General features: G+C 38.2%; 1 protein-coding gene across 1 annotated transcript; it reads right to left on the minus strand.

Annotated features, from left to right (window-relative positions):
- Window positions 1-1512: 1512 nt before the first annotated feature.
- On the minus strand, window positions 1513-20982 carry LOC133856921 (protein CTR9 homolog). The gene is made up of 24 exons (XM_062291977.1): window positions 20660-20982; window positions 20001-20067; window positions 19581-19775; window positions 19040-19140; window positions 17600-17653; window positions 17172-17288; window positions 16993-17056; window positions 16661-16875; window positions 16199-16283; window positions 15660-15760; window positions 14745-14837; window positions 14246-14314; window positions 14026-14118; window positions 13574-13840; window positions 12767-12847; window positions 12501-12659; window positions 6694-6789; window positions 5600-5701; window positions 5405-5512; window positions 5082-5306; window positions 3608-3874; window positions 3459-3530; window positions 2359-2676; window positions 1513-1849 (listed from the first exon to the last, which is right to left on the minus strand). The coding sequence occupies exons 1-24, from the start codon at window positions 20798-20800 to the stop codon at window positions 1667-1669; spliced, it is 3273 nt and encodes a 1090-aa protein (XP_062147961.1). The 5' UTR covers window positions 20801-20982; the 3' UTR covers window positions 1513-1666.
- Between the last annotated feature and the right edge of the window lie 1385 nt (window positions 20983-22367).

The raw sequence follows: 22367 nt of genomic DNA on the forward strand, positions 1-22367 counted from the left end.
GAGCACTACAGTAAGGCCTTGAACTTGATGCTAGCTGCCTAAAACTGATACATCTCTTCCTCGGCTCCCTCCCCCCTGGCCTTTCCAACTCGAAGGCAAAGGGGCCGGGGGTCGGTTTTTATAAATCTAAAAAAGTTCTAAAACAAACCAGCAGGTGTACCAGATTTTTGGGTCCTTTCTTCTTTTTCTTTTTCCGTCACAATATAGAATGATCCAGGCCACTAGGAAATCATTCCTCAGAAATTAGCATGAAAAAACAATAATCCATTCCCATTTTTGAGCAGAATGTCCGTGGAAAATGTTTAGTTATATATGGTGGCTGATTGGCTAGTCATTGTTCACCTCAGGTTTGGGTTTAACCCTAAAAACTTGAACGCCTATCTTTACCTTCTGTCACCCTCAGGTTTGGCAGATACCCCTCGACATCACGTGATTGCCCACCAAAAAATTGAGAAATGTTATTTCTCTCTCTCTCTCTCCCATCCATATCCATCGATCTCCATCTATATGTTTTGTTCTTTTTCAAATCAACCTTGGCTGACGTTTAAGAAAATTTAAGGTTGGTTCTCGATTACACATAGAAATTCAGATAGCCTAAAACAAGGGGATAGGGCTCACCTGCCCCGGACAAGCGAGTCATTTATCATATGTTATCCAGAGAAGGTGGGCAGGCAGCACCCCTCTTAAGAGTGCCCCGGCCCTAAACTCCGTTTGTTAATGCTTTTAAGAATATACTTCTTTTTTCTTTTTTTTTAAAAGAAATGTTCTAATGTGATGTAAAAATAGTTTCGAGTGCTTTTGTGTTATTGTGTTAAGTGTTTTGAGTTTGTTATTTTTTATTTATTTATTTTTTTTTTAAAAGAGAACCCAAAAAAAAAAAAAAAAAAAAAAAAAAAAAACCCCTACTTTAGCCTAATAACATGGAATCCTCATCGACTCATCGTTCCAACGTACCCACTCCCAAGTCCTATACACATCAAAAAGAGAAAGCACTAGTCGGACATGAAGAAAGTCAGTTTTTTTGTGACAAGAAATTAGAGATCATTTTGATAATGGAGTCAGTCAGACCCCACCGCCACAGCCTGGGAAAGTCTTCAAGTAAACTTACAAAGCTTTAGCGAAAAGAGCACTAGACACTGCATTGTGCTGAAATCTGATGAGTGAGTGGGCCTGCTGTGCATCGGTCCAAAAAGAGTAGTAAAGAAGTGCTTGCAGACTGCAGAGTTGCAGACTTAAAAAGGACTACGAAACCCAACCAGCCGGGACAGAACTAATTAAACGTACACTTTCAAGTTTCAATCCTCCACATTGAGACCATCTGACTCTCTCTGTCTGACACTCACCACTCTAAACGGGGTCTGATAAGCATCACCCAACATGTCCAAGAAAAAGGAACCCTTCCTAAACGCTGCCGTTTTGTGGTTATGTAGAGTTCTTTTCCCGTGTTGATTTCAGCCGCTAAGATGATATACCTTGGATCGGTTTGCTTGCAAATATAAGTGGAGATTAACGTAAGTTAACGAAAAACAACGTGTCTATGGAACTTTTAATAAGTATATGTCAGAACTTCGGGGAGCACAAACGGCGTAAGAATGTACAATGTAGTGATCCCCGGCCAAGTACAAGGCTTCTCACATTGACCCTACAGAGTTGGACAAATTCAATCTCAATCCTCATCGTCAGAAACAGTATTTCCATTTGGCTTATCACCGTCTTCTCTGACTTCTTCGTCACTCTGCTGCAGCTCTGCAGAATTCTCTCTGGACAATGGCCGCCTCTGCAACGACTCATCGTCATCAGATTCTGACCACGCCCGCCTTCTTCGACCTGCAGTTGATGAAGGGACAGCCTTCAACAAGATCAAAAGAATAATGAAAATCACATCAGTTAATAGACAAGTTTAAGAAATGTTAATCTGAAAATCTGGGAAGAAGGATAGGGATCAACAAGTTCTTGAATTTTTTTTTTCTCTAAAAATAAAGTTCGGGGAACAAGTAAAATAAATCTTTATGATAGTGATATAATTCCTGTTGATCTTTCACTTAGAAAAACAACAAGCTGACATTTTACCAATGTAGGATATAGCTACCACTACCAAATGAACCTTTCCAATAGAAAAATGGAAAAAGATATCTTATCTACATGATACAGATCACGGCTATGAACTAATTAATTTCGCCAAGTATTATGTAGAACATTGCATTTAACACTGCTGCGCATCCTGTCTCAGAGTCTCCAGCCACAAACTCATGTCACAAGAGTGATAGATGTTCAGAAAGTTTTGTAAGAATCCAAGCTGAGATAACAGTTGCTACTCATAATCAGAACTACAAAGTCAAAAACAAGAAGTAAAATTACCTCCTCATCTTCAGCATCGGAATCTTCAAGCCCAGCAGCAGCAAGAGGATCCAGAACATTCTCTTCTGCTTCATCCTGATCATTCTGACTTGTAGGCTCCCTATAGTTCAAGTTCGCATCTTCATCGTCCGGATATTCCTGATCATCCCTCATGTCAGCTTCTGCTTCCTCTGTCTCATATCGCGACTTTGAGCTCTTGTCCTTCTTTCTCCTCTTCCCACCTTTTCTCCTCCTCCTCTCACTATTCCCACCTTCCTCATCATCAAGATCTGACCTTTCCCTCCGCTTTGAACCAGGTGTACTGCTCTTCCATTGCTCCTGATGATACAATGAATATGTACAAGAAACTCAAATTTTGAGAGCATGTTTTATTGTCATAAATGACTAGCTAGTTTGTACTAAACTCAAAGAAGAGCACTGTAAACTAAAACGGTAGACATCTATAAGCATCATTTTGCTCCCCATGCAATACTATAGATCAAGTCCATTCTGGCCTGCCCCACACTACAAGATTTATGGGTTTGCTTATGAACAGCCTATTTGGCATTGGCATGATCACGACCAACCCATTTGTCATGCATGACCCCATTTGTGGTGCAGTTCAAATCTGGAACCATAAAAGTAGGGACCCAAATCTGAAACCTTAGCAGTGTTTGACTTATTGATATGCAATTTATAGTGGTATACCATTTCATTTGTAATTTATAAATGATTGTAAATTTTTTTATCTTTAGATTCTATATATGGTCTTGTATGGGCACCCACGAGCAAAACACTTACACCCGGAAGTGACTGTATTATAGTGAACTGCGACGCCAAAAAGCAGCAAATATAGCCTATCCCTATTGTATCATATGGTTGAAGTATTGTAACAATACAGGGAATCAAGAGCATGTTTCATGTGGCATTGCTCTTAATGCCAACAGGCTCCTTTCTTCACTTTATTACAATATTACAAATAACTAACTTTAGCAAGGGTATAACTCTGAGACTTGCATTCTTAATCATTTTATGTTTAAAGGATTTTGCATACCTCTAATTCATTGATTACCAATAAGCAAAGATACTTTAATTAATAAGACATAGTTGGCAATCCATACCTTTACACGCTGAAAATGTTCTTCCTGTTGCCTCACCCGCTTTAGCTCATCCTCTTGCTTTCTCCTCTCCAACTGTTTTCACATAAAATATCAGAAGATTTGCAATATATGGCTCAAAGAAATGTGTTCAGGATCTAAAGCAAGCAGACCTGAAATTTCCTGTGTTCTTCAGCCTTACGACGAGCTTCCTCAGCCAATGCAACCTGCCGAGCAACTTCTTGTCTCTGCCGGATCTGCTGTTCTTCACGAATAGCTGCTTCAAGGTGAGGTTTGGCTGCGTCAAGTACATTCTTGCAATACTCAACATGGGTGTCAATTTTCTTCTCATCAAACCCATGAAAGTGAAGGTTGGAAGCAGCAGACAAATGACTAAACAGACGAACAGCATTTTCTAGCTCTGCAATTGTTGAGCGCACCTAATCGGATTCCAATGAAACAGCAATGCATGAGAGTCACTAAAGAGAGACACTATATTGCATTGAGCATGCTAAACGCTTTTGAAAAGTTCGATAAATGCAATGCTGCTTCCAGAGTAAATGAGGTACAACTCAAACAAATGATTACATGCGTTAATAGCCACCTTAAATGACAATTTTCTATGCAGACGTTACACCAAAATGTCTCAGTGAGGGAAAAAATTATAGCAAAACAAGACTTCACACATATGCACACGTTTCATAGCCACCTTAAATGACAAATAGAGCCCATTGACATAAAACAACTGCAACAAAAGTAGGTGATGCAACAAGTACAGCTCTCTTCCAGGGTCTGCAATTTTCTCCATACAGAATTATCAAATAGCCAGTAACATATGTGTATAACACAGCCATATTAATAGTAATTGTAACAGATACCGACATCTACAAGCATAACACATCAGAAACAACCATGATTCGATTATTTTTTTAACCAAGACCAGGTCAAAAAGGCCAACCCACTATATGAGAGTAAAATGGCACATCCGCTCCATGGATATAGGTTGTTGATTAAGTCGTTGGTTCAAGCTCATGGGTAACCAATGTATAAAAATAAATAATAAAAAAAATATCCCACTTCACCATTTGGCTTTTATATCCTTCTGCTAAATCACACACCATGATCATTTTTCTGACAACCTCAATCCACATTCTTCTTCAGTTTCCTCTTCTTCTCAAAGCACCTTCACCTCAGAACATGTTACCCCTTCTCACTGATGCATCACACAATCTCCCTGATCTCTTTTGCAATGTGCACAATATCTAACTTCTCATGAAATCCTTTAGTTTTATATTCTGCCTTCCCACCCATCCTTCTAACCAAGTCCATTTACACTACACTTTTTCCCCAACCAGTCAGTTTAACTGTTGTGACCTTATATTGGCAGTAAAATTCCCATAATTGAATAGGTGCATGTCGACCATAGAACATTCCTCAATCACTTCTCCACTTTAAAAATTGTCATCCTCACAAAAAACATACAATCAATATGCTTAAAACATTTCCTAATCAGATGAAAAGGTTTAAACAATTCTTATAGGACATTAGTGCCAGAGGCATCAATGCAACTAAAGAGGTGAAAAACGTTCAGTAAAAATTAAAATAGCACGAAAAACTAAACTTTGACAAATGGTTTTAACAAACAACCTCATCGGCGGTCTTCTTTTCCTTTTGTAGTGTTGATGCTGAGAACTTCTGCAATGTAACGCCTGCATCAAACCTAAGTGTGTAATTTGAAGGTGTCAAGTGGATAGCTCTTAGTAAAGTTTTTTTGCAGTCTTGCCACTGTTCAGCTTCATAATGAGTACGAGCTAAATAGAGGAGAATTTGAGAGTCTGTGTTATGGTAAAACTTCCGCAAGCAATTTTGATACTGCAAGATAACACATTTCATGAACACATATATGCAGTAATGAGAAAGAAATTTAAATTTAAAAGAAAGATACATAAAGTAAAAAGAGATCAACTTACCATTTTCACAGCCAATGCAAAATTGCCTTGAGCAAAATAAACATGGGCCAAATTAATCCAAACATCTGGCATCTGGACAAAAATGTTTCCGCTTGCAGCTTCTTGAACCTATGATAATCCCGAAATGAAAACTCTTGCAAGTTTGAAATTTTATATTATACATGTCCCAAAAATGTGGTAACATATTTGGCGTACCTGAGTGAAAATATCTTTAGAAACATCGAAGTGGCCTTTTTCTGCCAAGACCACTCCCGCACCATTGGCAGCATACAGATTAGCAGGATGCTGAAGCAGAACCTGTAGGTATTGATATAGAAAAGTACATCCCAAATATCAGAATTAACTATTCATGACAGCAAAGCATTAACAAAAACATCAGAGGATGTACTCTAAAAACATCATGCCAAAGCATTAGATTGAGAAAAGAGTCTATTAAAACTAAATCCAGGCTAATGCATACAAGTCAATCAAATAAGCTGTTTAAAAAGTACGTAATAAAGAACACTGTTTTTCTGTTTTACCCTCTCTTTTTTATGTTCTTTTTCTCTTCTTCTTTTTCCCTGTGCTTGCTATCATTTTCTTTATCTCCCTCCTCTCATGAAATAAGAAGAAAATATTTGCTTGATCTTGTTTGTGAGATGAGATAAATAAATATTCCAGTCTTCTCATTTCCATGTATATTTAACAGCTATGCCACCATATATTTACCAATATGCACTCTTCTGTAATTTATACATTCTCTTCTATGCTTTTACGTGTTTTTTTTTTCTTTTTCTTTTTTTTTTTTCATTTTTTATTGCTAAGTTACGTATGTATGGACCCAATGGGTTTTGAACCTACAATTACACCCTCCACCCCCATCCTTAAGAGAGAAGGAGGTGTTTTTCTTAATTAGGTGTTTCCTTTTGTATACTTTCAGTGTATTTAGGGGCGCCTTACGCTTTTAATAAGACTAAATTTACTTAAAAAAAAAATAAAAAAAAAGGAGAGGAGGTGCTATTTGAGCTAAAACTCATTGTCTATAATTTCTGATTTCTTTTCAATTGAAATACCACATCACCCAATCAGTGATAAATGATACAATAACCATAGCAACAATTTAGTTATACAATCTAACAACTTCACTCTGGAACCACTATTGATCAAGTGCAAAATACTAATGGAATTTTCACAACCATATTATACACTGAAAAGGAGGCACTCAAAGGGAAGTAATAAGGAATTACTAAAAAGAAACATTGCAAAGAGTAGCACTCAAAAGAAACAAGAAAAAACAGAAAAAATCATACTCTTGTATAGAGCTCCTTGGCTTTTTCCAAATGGGTAGCTTCCAACTTGGGATTTCTTTTCTCATTGCGAATTGCTGCAAAGTAGTTCCAGTTTCCCTTTCCAATGCGAAACAAGCATACGAGATGAGAATGGTGTAATAATGCTAATGATGGAAATGATAATGTATATGACAACAGAAAACACAATCAGAATACTAACAGACATTTCCATTAAAGTCATTAGATGCATATATGGGTAAAAAAAAAAAAAAAAGGTCCCCAGGGAATGCACTTTGTCAAGGTTTTGCAGAATTTTAAGCGAATGCTTATTGAAGTAATACAATGAACATCTATTGAACATTTGTTACTTCACTGCGAAATTGCACGCGATCTATGGAGTTACATTCTTACTTTGTTGGGGTAGAGTGGGTTATGCCGAGACGGGTGCTGGATGTAAACAATACCAATGTCATCTCAACATGTCCAGATACATCTAAATGTGAAGACTCCTCTCTAGTGCAGAATACTAGTCAGCATCCAACTACTTCAACAAACTCGGATACAAGACTCCTAGCTAATAGATAATACCTTTAGATAGGATTCTGTAAATTCAAATATAGAGATATTTGAATTCTATTTTCAATTCAAATATCTTGATAGGATTATCTTTAGATAAGTTTTAGGTTTGTAATTCAAACTCTAGATAGATTGTAACTGATCCGAAGATCGTGTAATCTCTTCTTCTATTTATACTTTACTAAACATCAATAGAAAGTATTGAACTTCAAATTCTATTATGGTATCAGAGCTCTAAATTGCTCACGCAGATTTTTTTTTTCGATCTCTTCTACGTTTCTTTTTTTTCTTTTTTATCTGCTTCTATCATTTTCTCAATGGCGTCCAGCCCTGCTGTCCCATTCATTCCGCCTAATATTGGCCAACTTATGACCTTCAAATTAGAAGGACCTAACTACATCACGTGGACCAACCAAGTTATCCCTATTTTGAAGACCAACGACTTGATGGGTTTCGTGGATAGTTCTGAACCGTGCCCTCTCAAGTACGTTCTGGATGACCAGGGGAAAGCTACTGCTACTCTGAATCCAGCATTCCTACTTTGGAATAAGAAAGACCAATTTGTTCTTTCTTGGCTTAATGCCACTCTCACGGAGAAGGTAATGTCAACCACCTTTGGTGTCACCAGCGCTCAACAAGTCTAGGATTCCCTCTCTAGCCGCTTTGCCTCCCATTCCAAGACCCGGATTTCTCATCTTCAGCGCCATCTACTAGGTCTGCATCAAGGTTCAAAAGGGTGTACTGATTATATTGAAACTACTAAGCAGTTTTTTGCTCAGCTTGCTGCAGTTGGTCAACCAGTTACTGATGATGCTCTTATTGGTTATGTAATTGGTGGACTTCACCCTTCATTTAATCCTGTTGTCACATCCTTGTCTGTGGCTTCCCGGTACAAATCCCTTACATTCATTGAGTTTCAGGATGAATTGCTCTCTTATGAGCTTCTATTGGATAGTCAAACAGCTTCCAATACTGCAGACAGTCATCAGTTTGCCATGTTCTCCTCCAAGCCCAATGCCTACACTCAAAACCGTAAGTCTAAACCCTCCAGTAAGCGTTGGAATGGTCCTAAACCCAACTCTTCTTCACCAAAATATCAGTCTACCCCATCTGCTATCCCTGCTAGACCCGCATGTCAGATTTGTGGGAAGTTGAGTCACAAAGCATTGGATTGCTTTCATAGGATGGATCATGCCTTCCAAGGCCGTCACCCTCCTGCTCAACTCTCTGCCATGGTAGCTAATTCCAACCAAGATGCTGATAATGGTCCCTGGTATGCTGACAGTGCTGCGAATCAACACATCACTGCCAATCTTGAGAATCTCCTTGCAACAGCCATACTCGGGTTCTGAAGATGTAGCCGTGGGGAATGATACAGATTTGCACATTCAAAACACTGGTTCTATGAGTTTTCATACTCCTCAATCCTCCTTTCATCTGTCTAATGTTTTACATTGTCCTCAAGCTTATGCTAATCTCCTTTCCATCAATCAATTTTGTCAAGATAATAACTGTTTTTTTTCTTCTCAATGGTTCTCATTACTTTGTTAAGGACAACCTCACGGGAATCACTCTACTGGAAGGCCGGAGTGAAGGTGGTCTCTACCCTCTTCATTTGCAATCCTTTTCGGTCAATAAGCAGCGTGCCTTGACTGCTTTCTTAGGTGTCAAGACTTCTGCAGCTGTGTGGCATTCTCGTCTAGGCCATGCCTCTCAACAAGTTGTTTCTCAAGTATTACAGCAATTTTCCCTTCCGGTTAGTGGTGTCAAGAACTTGAATGGTATCTGCGAACCTTGTCAACTTGGCAAAAGCAAGCAGCTTCCATTTCAATCTTCTCCTCGTGTCTCTTTGTGTCCTTTAGATCTCATCCATTCGAATGTTTGGTCGTGCTCTACAAAGTCATTAGGTGGCTATTCGTACTATGTTTTGTTTATCGATGATTTTTCTAGGTTTACCTGGTTGTATCTCATTCATAATAAATCAGATATTTTCACTGTTTTTGTCCAATTTAAGACTCTTGTTGAAAATCAGTTCTCTTCTTCCATTAAACAATTTCAATGTGATGGTGGTGGTGAATTTATGTCTAATCAATTTAAGAATTTTTTGGTTTCTCATGGCATACTTCACCATGTATCTTCCCCTCACACACCACAACAAAATGGTGTGGCCGAGCACAAGCATCGTCATATCATGGAAATGGGATTGTCCTTGCTTGCTCAATCTCATCTCTCAACTTTATTTTGGGTTGATGCTTTTATCACATCTATTTTTATAATCAACCGTCTTCCTTCTTCTGTTCTAGAAAATGTTTCACCATTTTTTAAACTCTTTAACAAAGGTCCTGATTATTCCCTGTTTCGTTCCTTTGGGTGTTCGTGTTTTCCACTTTTACGTCCTTACTCCAATCATAAATTAATGTTTAGGAGTAAACACTGCATTTTTCTAGGATATAGCTCTAATCAACGTGGTTATCGCTGTCTCGATCCGGTTTCTCGTAAGGTGTATGTGTCAAGGCACATTGTATTTGACGAATCACGATTTCCTGCTAAAGAGGGTGTTTTATAATCCCCTGCTTCTTCTGATTCGGTCCTTTGTGTTCCCTTTCCTGCTCTCCCTAGCTTTACATCCCCTACTTCCCTACAGATCTCCGATATTTCAAGTGTTGATTCTCTATCTAGTACTTCTATTCCTCTTGCAGTTCAGCTACAAAACTCTCCTCTACCGAGTGCTTCTCCTGCACTGGACAATTCACCACTTCTTGGTTCTATTGCTCCGATCAATCCTCCATTTCCTGATGCTTCTTCAGCCCTTATTCCTTCTCATCCTATGGCCACATGTTTCAAAACAGGAACTTTGCGGTCTCGTTCATTCCCGGATTACACAGCTTTTCTCTCCACCAAGCATCCCTTATGTGCTCTTTCCAGTGTGTCAATTCCCCTTGAACCTAAATGTTATACACAGGCCGAGAAGTCTCCTGAATGGCGTGCTGCTATGGGTGATGAATTTGATGCCTTACTTGCTAATAAAACGTGGTCTCTATGTCCTCGTCCTTCTCAACATAACATCATTCGGAATAAATGGGTTTACAAGATCAAGCAGAAACAGGATGGTTTAGTTGATAGGTATAAGGCACGGTTGGTTGCTAAGAGGTTTGATCAAGAAAGTGGGGTAGATTTTACGAAAACTTTTAGTCCGGTTGTTAAAACTTCTACAATCCGGGTTATTTTGGCTCTTGCAATTCACTTTAATTGGACTATTCGCCAATTAGACGTGTCTAATGCGTTTCTACATGGCTATTTGATGGAAGAGGTGTATATGGAACAACCTAAAGGATTCATTGATTCTCAGTTTCCATCTCATGTTTGCAGATTACACAAGTCCTTGTATGGTCTTAAACAAGCCCCCTGTGCTTGGTTTACCCGACTATCTCAGACATTACTGGAGCTTGGGTTTGTTTCTTCTACTGTTGACAGTTCTTTATTTGTATTTCATCAGGGAAGTGTCCATCTTTACTTCCTGATTTATGTTGATGATATTTTGTTCACTGGTACATCCTCTCCCCATATTGCCTCTGTTATAGCTCAGCTTCAGTAGGTTTTTAAACTCAAGGACCTCGGCAACTTGCATTTCTTCTTAGGCATCCAAGCTGTTCGATCATCTCAAGGTCTACATTTGAGGCAAGCTAAATATATCTCAGACCTGCTGTCAAGATCCAAAATGATGGGTGCTAAGCCCTTTTCTTCTCCATGCATTACGGGTTCCAAGATGTCCAATGCGGCTAGTGATCCTTTATCTCCAACTAATGTTACTACATATCGGCAGACAGTGGGTGCTTTGCAATATTGTACCTTAACACGTCCGGATATTGCTTTTTCTGTGAATCAGTTATGTCAACACATGCATAACCCTTCTACACTTCATTGGACAGCTGTAAAACGAGTCCTTCGATACATTAAAGGGACTATTGATCATGGCTTATGGTACATCAAAGGTCCCTTGATTCTTCAGGCTTTCTGTGACTCTGACTGGGCAGGTAATCCGGATGATCATCGGTCTACTACTGGCAATGGTATTCTTTTGGATCCTCTCTCATTTCTTGGATTGCCAAGAAACAATCGGTGGTTGCCCGTTCGAGTACAGAGGCTGAATATCATGCCATGGCTCTTGCTACTACTGATCTCTTTTGGTTGCGCATGTTATTTAAGGATCTTGGTATCCCTTTATTTTCTACTCCTCACCTATGGTGCAATAACATTGGGGCACTTGCACTTGCCTCTAACCCCATTTATCATGCTAGGACTAAGCATATTGAAGTTGACTACTATTTTATTCGAGAGAAGGTGCTCAATGGTGATATCTCCATCAAGTATATCAGCACTCATGACCAACTAGCTAATGTTTTCACTAAGGGACTCAGTTCAGCTCGGTTTTCCTTTCTACGTGACAAGCTTATGGTTTGTTCCATACCTATTAGCTTGCGGGGGGCTGTAAACAATACCAATGTCATCTCAACATGTCCAGATACATCTGAATGTGAAGACTCCTCTCTAGTGCAAAATACTAGTCAGCATCCAACTACTTCAACAAACTCGGATACAAGACTCCTAGCTAATAGATAATACCTTTAGATAGGATTCTGTAAATTCAAATATAAAGATATTTGAATTCTGTTTTCAATTCAAATATCTAGATAGGATTATCTTTAGATAAGTTTTAGGTTTGTAATTCAAACTCTAGATAGATTGTAACTGATCCGAAGATCATGTAATCTCTTCTTCTATTTATACTTTACTAAACATCAATAGAAAGTATTGAACTTCAAATTCTATTACTGGATTGGGTGATTCGTTTAGGTGTGGTCCAGCTAAAGAAGATTGGAGGTCAGTTCCGTTGTGTTTAATGTAGTGCCTTTGGCGTAAGAGGAATGCTCGGCACTTTGAAGATGTAGAAACATCGATGTTAAAGCTACAAAAGCTTTTGCTTAACACGTTATATACATGGATAGTGGCACATCATAGCTTGAGTGTTTTTATTTATGCAGATTTTTTGAATTTATTTTCTGTTCCTTTCTATTAGAGGGTCTCTTGTATATTCCCTGTGGACTAAGGTTGCACTCCTCTGCACTTTATTAATAAAATGACATTACTTATAAAAATAAATTAATTAATTAATTAAAAAAAAAAAAAAAAAAAAAGGTAATACAATGAAATATGATGACAATAAAAGCATGCACGATGAACAATATACAAACCAGAGAAAGAGTAGCATAGGAATCCTTCCCATCAGTTGCATCACTAGCAGCCCGGAAGGTTTCTTTTGCCTTAACCCAGTCATCATTTTTCAACTCCAACTCACCAAGCATAGACAACGCATTGGGGCACTTGTCATTCACCTTCAAAGCATCGTGAACCTATGGAAAGGAGTCATTATATGAAAATATATACATATATAAAAATGTTTATACATAATAACTAAGAAATAGAAGCAGGGGTGTTGTAGGAGTAACAAGTTAACAACCAGTTCAATGCTTAATTGAATATTGTTTCGTGCTTTTGCAATGGAAGCGAGTCTCAGATAAGCATCTATGTACTCTGGATACTGCAAAGAACGAACAAAGGAGTTAAGCAAAACCCCACCAAATGAAATAGTAAACAGACAAGGTCGTGAAACATCAGACTAATATTACAGGAAGCATTTGAAAAAACCATAAAGCATCAAAAAACATGGATGAAATAATGGACCACGTTAAAGAAGCCAAAAGTGAACAATTCATGATGAAAACATTTTGTAAAAGCGTACACCACAACATATTTACTGTAGCAAACAAGGCCTTCCCAACCACGAGGAACTTCTACAAAATCAGCTCGAATGTGCTCTTACTCTAGAGTTGTGGTCACATGAGTGTGGTTGAGCAAAACATAGCTAATTACAGAACCTTTTTTCATCTAAAAAGAGATGGTCCAGGGCAATTCAGGAAAAAACGGCTGATCCAACTACTAGAACAAGGCCTAGTCGAATGTATTCCAATTAAATGAAAAGTCCTTTGAAGAAGGAAAAAAGAAACACCTGATATGTACCAACTTGAAAATTTTAAATGGCATACTACAAAAAAACTCTCCAACTCAATAGAGCATTTATATATATTGAGATGTACGTGTACATTTGTTCTGTTAGATGAGTAGTTGACAAAGAACCAAGAACTTTGAAGAAGATCTTTACTAATTGCTATACAAGAGGTTCTAGTAACAAATTAGTGGTATTTTAGGTATAAAACAGAATAGTCAAGATTCAAGTATGCATCACGCAAACAGACACACCACACACCTTAAACAAGATTAGACGGTACAAGACGCTTGCAGTTTCAGGGTTATGTAACTGCTCTTGTAATCTAGCAAGATTAAATAGCGTTGTGATTTTATTCCAAGGTAGTTCCACATGGCGACCACTCTCCTCAAGTCGTTGAAATAATTGCAAGTCCTTGTATTGAATAATAGATTCACTAGCATCAATCTCTTGGAAGTTCTCTCTACCCTCGATGAAAGAAAGCCAAATTCCATCGCCTAGAGCCTCCTTGAAAGTTTGTTCAGCAAGCTAGCAAATAAGAAGACATCAAAGTCATTTGCTGATTGCACCAATACATTTACTTTACAAGGAAAAAGTAAAAAAAGTCTTAACCCGCATAATAAAGATGAAACTGTTTTGAATAGCGCTATTAAAAGATTCTTCAACAAAACCAATTGTAATTGCTCATCAAATCTTCAAGGACATGCACAAACCTCAAACTCTCCCCTTTCAAAATGAAGAACTCCAATATTGTTGAGCAATTCAACTGGTACTTCTTGACCTCCCTTTTTCAAAAGACCACGTGCCTGTAACATTAATTTAAGTCTAAATTATGAAAGAAAATTTCCAGAACTTAATGAGATACAATGTTCCCTTTACTATGAGGAATTAACACTTGATTTCCCCAAAAGAGTAACAAATAGGAAACCTTACAGTTTTGAAGGCATCCAGAGCTGCTACTGCATCAGATGAAATTAACAAGTCCCCCAGCTCAAGAAATGCCTATATCATAGTCAGATGGATGTTAAGATGTGAAACTAGAAGGTAAGGTAAGAAGCAGCCAAACTGAATTAACTTTGGTTATTGGTACTTGAAAGCATGCAACTTGGAGGATTTAGTAACTTACAGTTAGAAAAATAAATAAATAAGAAGAGGATAAAGAGAACGCCCTATACAATCTTACAAATAGAAGGTTTAACTGTTTCTTATTTTCAAAATGATGAAATAATGGCTATTACTGTAGCCAAAAGCACATATACCTTTCATACATTCTTTCAGCAAATAAAGCTGGACTCCTCCATATGTCCAAACAAATGTAAGATACAAGTGAACATGGGTGTCATGTGGACAAAGGTGCAACAAACCAGTCCTTAGTAAGGAGACTTATTCTCTAAAATATCAAAAAAAAATGATAGATAACAGGATCTATTACCTGGGAATCACGTGGGTCAATTTTCGTAGCCTTCCTCATAAATTCTTGGGCTTTCTCAGTCTGGCCAAGCTGAACGTATATGTGCCCAAGAGCCTAAAGCAAAAGAGAAACATCAATTCAACATGAATCATAACGACTAAAATAGATTTCTGATTGCTTTAGACCTAAAATATTTTGTGTCTTAAAATATCTGAGAAGACATTTGCAGTAAAATTTCTTGCACTTTTCTTGGTTGGCATACACGGAAAATATCTACTTATTTTGTTATATGTGGTGGTGGCACTGGTAGCTAGTAATGTTGAGGCTGCTTGTGATACCCTGAAAAATTTAAGTCCCACATCAGATGGGGGATTGTGATGGTGTTACATGAGGATCAAGTCCCACATTGGTTCTTAACTGGGTAAAATTGAGCTAAATAAGTAATTGCAAACAACTCGAGTAGTAAGTTTGACTAGTCCTTTTGGGGTATAATGTAGATGTGGCTAATTTTTCTCTATATCGTGACAAATGGTATTAGAATAACCTAGTGACGCCATGTGGCATTCGGGCACTGCATCATTACATGGGCTCTAACAAGGATGTCAGGGACTTGAGTGCAGAAAATTGTGATACCTCGGAAAGTTAAGTCCTACATTGGTGGATGAATTGTAATGGTGTTGCATTGAGTGCCAAATCCCACATTAATTCCTTACTAAGTCAGACTGAGCTATATAAGTAATTTAACTCCAATTGTAACTTTGACTGGTCTTTTCTGGGTATAATACAGACGTGGCTAACATTTCCCTGAGTTGTGACATTGTTAGCAAGGGCCTATAGGAAGACACGGAAAATATTTTCAGGCAAGCTCTATTCGCAAAAACAAGCCTAAAGATCATGAAACAACCATGCCAATACACTTTCATTTAACTCACTTACTTTCATTGTCTCGCAATTATCAGGGTAAATCTCCAAAACCTTTTCGAAGTTCGACTGAGCACTTCTAAAATCTCCCAACTTCAGTTGTACTTGTCCCAAACCTATCATTAAATTGCCAACATAATAAAAAGGCAAACAAGAGGCAACAAATCAAACGAAAATAAATACGAAACCCAGTTATAACAATTCTGTAAAAAATGTATCCACTTGAGTACTATGTTGAACAATATAGTGGTCATTGTAATTTGCGTGTTTGAATAGTGGTAAATAAAACCCAAATGCATTTGAACCATTAAATATGTATCCATGTAATTCTATGAACACAATTAAGCATGCTTCTAGTTGCAAATACATCAGGCATTTCTCCAATCTATTACAAACATTTAATAATAATAATAAAATCAGCTCCACGCAAAAAGTCTTAATTCAAACTACTTGGAGTTGGCTGTGGGAATCTTTTTTGGCCAATCTACCCAATCCAAGACCATACAATATGTAAATTTTTTATGACCGTATGTAAAATAAATACGGTTACTGACCATAATAAGGAAAAATAAACTCGTAGGGCTTATTGATTTCCTTGACAGATGCCATGTAGTACAGCCCAGCTTTTTCATAGTCCCCCTACAGTTCATTTACAGAACATCATAGTCAGAAAGACCACAGAAGACAGTATAATAAGCTGATTTATCAAAAGATTTAAGTTCAGACCTATGCTAGCAACTGGAAAGAGGGGAAAGAATGAAAGTTAAGGAAAGAGAGAGGGGGAACTTCTTAGTTGTCAAGGTAGGTCACCGGGTAATAAAGCAGCTAAAGAAGTGGTTATCAATACATGATAGATAAGGATGCTTAAATACAAAGGGAAGATAAAAAATCACTTAAACAAGCAAAACAGTTTGCTTTATGTCCCATCTCCTTCCACCTTTTTGTTTTACTTTAATAAGTAAAAACTTTACAAACCTCAATAAAATGATTTCAAGAAAAAAGGTGTTGTTCCCAACCTTGCTATGATAAGACCGTGCTAAATTGTAGTAAGAATGTGACTTTGTCGGTCCATGATTGGTAACAGCAAGTGCAGTTTCAGTCAGTTGCTCAACTAGAAAATGTTGACCAGTGTAGAAGAAGTGATTTGCTAGATAATTCAGCGCCATTGCAAAGAAAGGGTATATCTCAAAAGCTCTCTGCATTTTTTCCATTCCTTTCCTAATTCCAATAGCTGTGATTATAGAGCACCAGAATTAGTATTTTCAAAATGAGAAACTAGTATAGACAGCTAAACAATGACCAAACCATATAAGTCATAAGGAAAACAATATTTGCTGACATAGCTTACCTTCATTTTTATGCAAATCCATAATTGCAAGTGCCACAAGAGCCTCGACATTTTCTGGATCTAACTGCACATATATAACCGTGAAACATATAAAGATAACAGAATTAGTGAAAACTTGCAGCGTGTGCAGTCGGTTTTTATATAATCAATTCATTTATATATCAAAGACAAATACTTGCCTGTAAAACCCTCTCAAATGCCTGCCGAGCTTTATCAAATTGACCTAACTTGTAGCGACAGAGACCTATGCCAAGTCTTACAGCTGCAGGACAATCGGGATGCACTAGCAAGGCCCTCTTACAAGAGTTCAAAAATTACAAGTCAAAAGCAACATCTAACACATGTACATAGCTGAGAACATATCTCCAAATACCACTAATATAATGTCAGGAAGACAGCCAGTTATGACCCCTGCCAATTTATTTGTGTATCTATGTATGTATATATGCAAATCTCCTTGTGTATTGTGTGTGTATATGTATGTTTGTAACTATGTACATATGCATATATCTTCATGTGCATATATGTATCTATGCACATCAAATCAAAGCCTGTTGAGAAGGTGCACATTGCTTTCCACTGGAAATATAAGATGAAAATAACAAACCTTGTACAACTCCAAAGACTCGTTGTAGCGTCCACGATTGAACTCAACACAGGCCTGCAAAAATCCAAGGCCAGTTATTTACAATAAAGGCAGCATGTGTACGCCAACATATGAATCCATGCCCCAATTCAGTCTCTAGGCTGACCTGGTCCTTCTTTATAAATATTTTTTTTTATGAGTAATCGAAATATCATTAAAAATGTAAAGCGCACCCAGGTACACAGGAAGTATACAGAGAAGCTACCTAACTAGTAAAGGCAAAAAGAATAAGAAAATCATGATAACTAATCATTAAAGGATAAACAAAAGCAGCTGTCCAAAGATATAATGTGTTGAAAAATAAAGACTTAATCTCCTCCAAAGACCTCTCACGGTCCTCAAAACTTCTATCATTCATTTCACTCCATAAACACCACAAAAAACACGAAGGCACCATCTTCCACACATCAGCACTCCAAGTGTTGCCAGTAGTCCACTAATAAGAATACAAATCGAATACTCGTCTAGGCATGATCCAAGACAACCCAAATCAACTGGAAAAAAAATAAAAATAATAAACAAAAAAAATAATCCAAATGGCACAAGCAATCTCACAATAAAGCAAAAGTTGGTTCACATATTCCCCATTTCTTTTACATAAATAACACCAATCAACCACAATGACATGTCGTTTTTTGAGATTATCCATGGTAGGATCTTTCCTAGGGCTGTCGACCAACCAAAAAAGGCCACTCTCAACGAAACCTTCTTTATAAATATTGGAAGAAACTACCAACCCAATGGCGTAGCTAGGGGGGCAAGGGAGTCCCCCTGCTCTTCATTACCCCAGGGGAAAGGGAAAAAAATGGCTGGCTCTGCCAATGCCCCAACCACATTTTTCTCATTTCAGTTTCAACCTCATCTTTTTTGCTAGTGACAATCCCATGCCCACACGAGCCCCTCAATTACACTAGATGTGGAGAGGTATGGAATATACAATGTCTATAATCAAGTCAGGTAAGCCTCAACTCTCAAGTCCAACTAACTAGGTTAGCTATATGTTATGCCTGTAATTGATATCTTTTTAAATAATTATTCAAAAGAACATAAATTCCTAGACAGACTAAAATGGTGAAAAGAAAATTGAACTACCAACCACAAGCAATAAAGATAAGTTTTGTTGAGCAAAGTCTGAATCACATTATAACATTCCAAGTCAGGAAAAAAAAAAAAAATTTGAAGAGTTGTACGAGGGAAAAAATTTCAATGCATAGAAACAAAAAAAAATAATAATAATTAAGGTGACCAACAATTGGTCACTAGAGGACAATACAGTTACAAAATTTGCAAATGAGGGCAGTTTCAAAATTATTAATTATATCTTCATTTAGGTGATCCTCAGACTTTCAAATAAGTAAGGAATAGCATAATTACTTTTTCCATGCAGAAGTGTTGATATACCTGACCCAGAAGAGCTGGAACATTATCACGATCTCCATCTAATACGATCTTAAAAGCAGCAGATGCCTGTTCTACATCACCCTTGGCAAGTAAAAGCTGACCTGTAAGCAGCATATATGTACTGAATTTTTTAAGTATTCCTGCAGCGACTAATCTACAACAGGGCTCCCTCTTTTAGTAATAAGCAACATACCACCATGAAATAATTCCCTTGTCAGAATTATTTAAATTTCACAGTTCACGTACACCATGAAACTTCCTGATCACACTCTAATTTGAAGCATGAATATAAATTTAGTGAAGAAAGTCAGTGATGATGGAGAAGACAAGACCAATGCATTTAAAGAAGAGGTTCCCACCAAACGGAACAAATAAGACTATTCAATAAACACATGCATTTTAGATGCCCATATATACATCAACTATTAGCTTTGTGCTAAGAGTTTATACAGAACAACCAACTCCAGTCCAAGATGATATCCCAGGACCAGCCAATTGAATCTTTCCTATACGATAACACAAAGAAGCTACAAACATTCACCTTTTCCAACCCAAGTAGAAGGCTCATGCATGTCAATCCTAGATGCTTTGTTATAGTATTGAGTAGCCAAAATGAAATGATCCTCCTTTTCCCTTTGTTTCGTCTCGATTTTCCCGAGGTAGCTATAATAAGCGCCTAAAGCATTTAAGATGGCAATCCTCTCATATCTAACATCGGAATAATACTCATCAATTTCTGCAAAAACAAGAAAACAAACAAACAAACATGAAATTATAAACATCACAAGTAAAAAGATTGGTAAAAAGTCGTTTTCATGCAGTGTTCTTACAGACCAGTGAGCCGGCACACAGTTTCCTATCAACCCATGCCAGGCCCTTATCTTGTGAGGTAATTAGAAGATTGCACTACAGCAACATTAGAAACGAAAATGAAGACAAAAACAAAAATAAAAAGAGTTACCAGGGCCTGACCCTTCCTCCAAAATTTGTCTGAACTGTTCAACTTTTCCCTGCTTGAAGTACTCCCTCTGAAACAAAGCAATAATTGAACAAACATATATACATACATACATATGGAAGCGTTTGCTCAATACATTATATATTTGGATAGTGTCCCATCATTACTTGAATGTTATGTAGACTTTTTAAATTTATTGTTTGTTCCATCCTTTTAGGGGCACTCTTGTATACTTCCCGTATATTAGGCTTGCGCCGCTATGCACTTTTAATGAACTGAATTGATATTGCTTATAAAAAAATATGTATAGACACGCACACAATATTAAGAAATTCATGTGGCAATCATACTAGTTATCCATTTAAGCATGCATTACCACTCACTCATTGTTGATGCATGTTCGCTGATCAGGATAAGCTGTATAGTGGACTTGTTCCAAAGAGTAGCGCACGCCCTAAGTAAACCTATATGGTTCGTGCTGAATTCGAATAATCGAGCTAATTCGACTGAAAAATACGACGTTTACATTGCGTGAATTCAGCGCAACTGTACTCTAACGTGTGCTATGAATTTACAAAAAAAAAAAAAAAAAAAGATGCAACCAGAACCCCATGATTCGCGGGTAAACAGCAAGAAAAGAAAATTCAACAAATAGAACTAACCGCGATGATAAGCCAGAGATCGAGCGGGGCTTGCTCGGCCTTGAGGATGTCAAGGATATCGGCCGCGTCGCGAGGGAGCTGATCGAGCGCGACCCTCACCTCCTCCTCCGAGTTCTGCACTGGAATGTACAAGCTTGCCATTGACCTCGAATGCCGGTGACTGTTTGAGATGCCCCAATAGTTAGGGCTTGCGAAACCCCTCCCTGGCACTCTGCTTAAGCTCTCACTGGTTCTCTCTGGATTCTAAAGGTGGAGAAACGTATTGCAGGGAGGAAAGGAGTTTGGGTCACAAAAGAGTTTCTTCTTCCGTTGGAGGATTCGTTAGCAAATTTCTTCTTTTGTGGACAATTTTACAAAGGAGCAAATTACTAATTTGAAAAATGCTAAGGGTACTTACAAAGTTTTACAAAGGGAAGCTCACAAACTGACGTGGCGTCCTACCTATAATAAATGTTAAAATACAAAAATGCCCTTATGCCATCAAGGCGCCGGCCGTCCACTTCCAAGGCCTGTTCCGAAGCTCCAATGGCCGGCCAGACCAACCAAACCGGTCGGATCTTGGTTTCCGTAACCCACAGCAGCCGGATCTGTGAGATTTGGATCTCCTCAGTCCTCCTGAGTGTGTTCCCTGCCGGATCTGTGACGTTTTAAGATCAGGACTGAGAGATTAGGAGAGATGGACGGCCGGATCAGTGGCGTTTTGATATCCAAATTTAAAGGTGAGTTCCCGGCCGGACCAACCAACCCCATGTTGGTGTGCGTGGGTTTCCGGCAGGATCTCTGGCCGGAAACCCACGCACACCAGCGTTGGTTTGGTGGAAGCCGAAAACTCCCGACCCCGACCACAGGCTGCCCGCACGCCGTCCTCTCCCAGGATCTCTCCCCTCTTGCCGATCGTCCATCTGTCCCAACCTCCCATCGTCGGCCGTTCATCTATCCCAACCTCCCATCGCCGGCCATCCATGGCCGGCTTTGCATGGCCTACGGGAATGGAAGCCATGGACGGGCAAGTCAGCTTGTGGAATCCAACCTTCCACCTGGATTTAGTGTGGACGTGGAATCCTAATGTCTAATTTTTTTAGTTAATAAAATGCCACATGTATGCCAAGTCAGTTTGTAAACTTTTTTGGTAAGATTTTGTAAGTACCCTAGCATTTTTCTACTAATTTAGTCATGGGCTTAGCAAATTGTACTGAATTAACTGTTGAATCCGTATCACAACCGAATAGTGGTCGACATCTGACATGGCGGATGACTAAGCTTATTATAAATTTATAATTTTATCATTAAATAATATCTTTTTAAAAAAAAATTAAAAAAAACTGGACCCTTGCCTCTCTCTTAACCATACGAGAAGTAATCAGTCGGCCCTCATCTAGTGAGGTTGAGGATTGATGATCACGCCCTCACCTGATAGGATCTGGATCCTCTTCAGTTCATTAAAATTTGAGAGGAGTAGGTTGATGGCTTGAATCTCTTTAAAGAGATCCAAGACCAAAAATAAGCCACGCGGCTCTAAAAAAAATTAATTAATTAATTAAACTCATTTCTTTCATTTTTTCCTTTACTACCGAAACCCATTTCTTGATGATCTCCCACCGAAACCCTCATCCCTCTCCCCATATTTAGCCTTCGCCACAGCAACTTGGGGACTTTCATGCTTGTATTCACGTCGAGCACCGTCACCAGGTCAATTGGAGTTGTTTCG

The sequence above is a fragment of the Alnus glutinosa genome, chromosome 14 (assembly GCF_958979055.1).
Source record: "Alnus glutinosa chromosome 14, dhAlnGlut1.1, whole genome shotgun sequence".
Classification (NCBI taxonomy): Eukaryota; Viridiplantae; Streptophyta; class Magnoliopsida; order Fagales; family Betulaceae; genus Alnus; species Alnus glutinosa.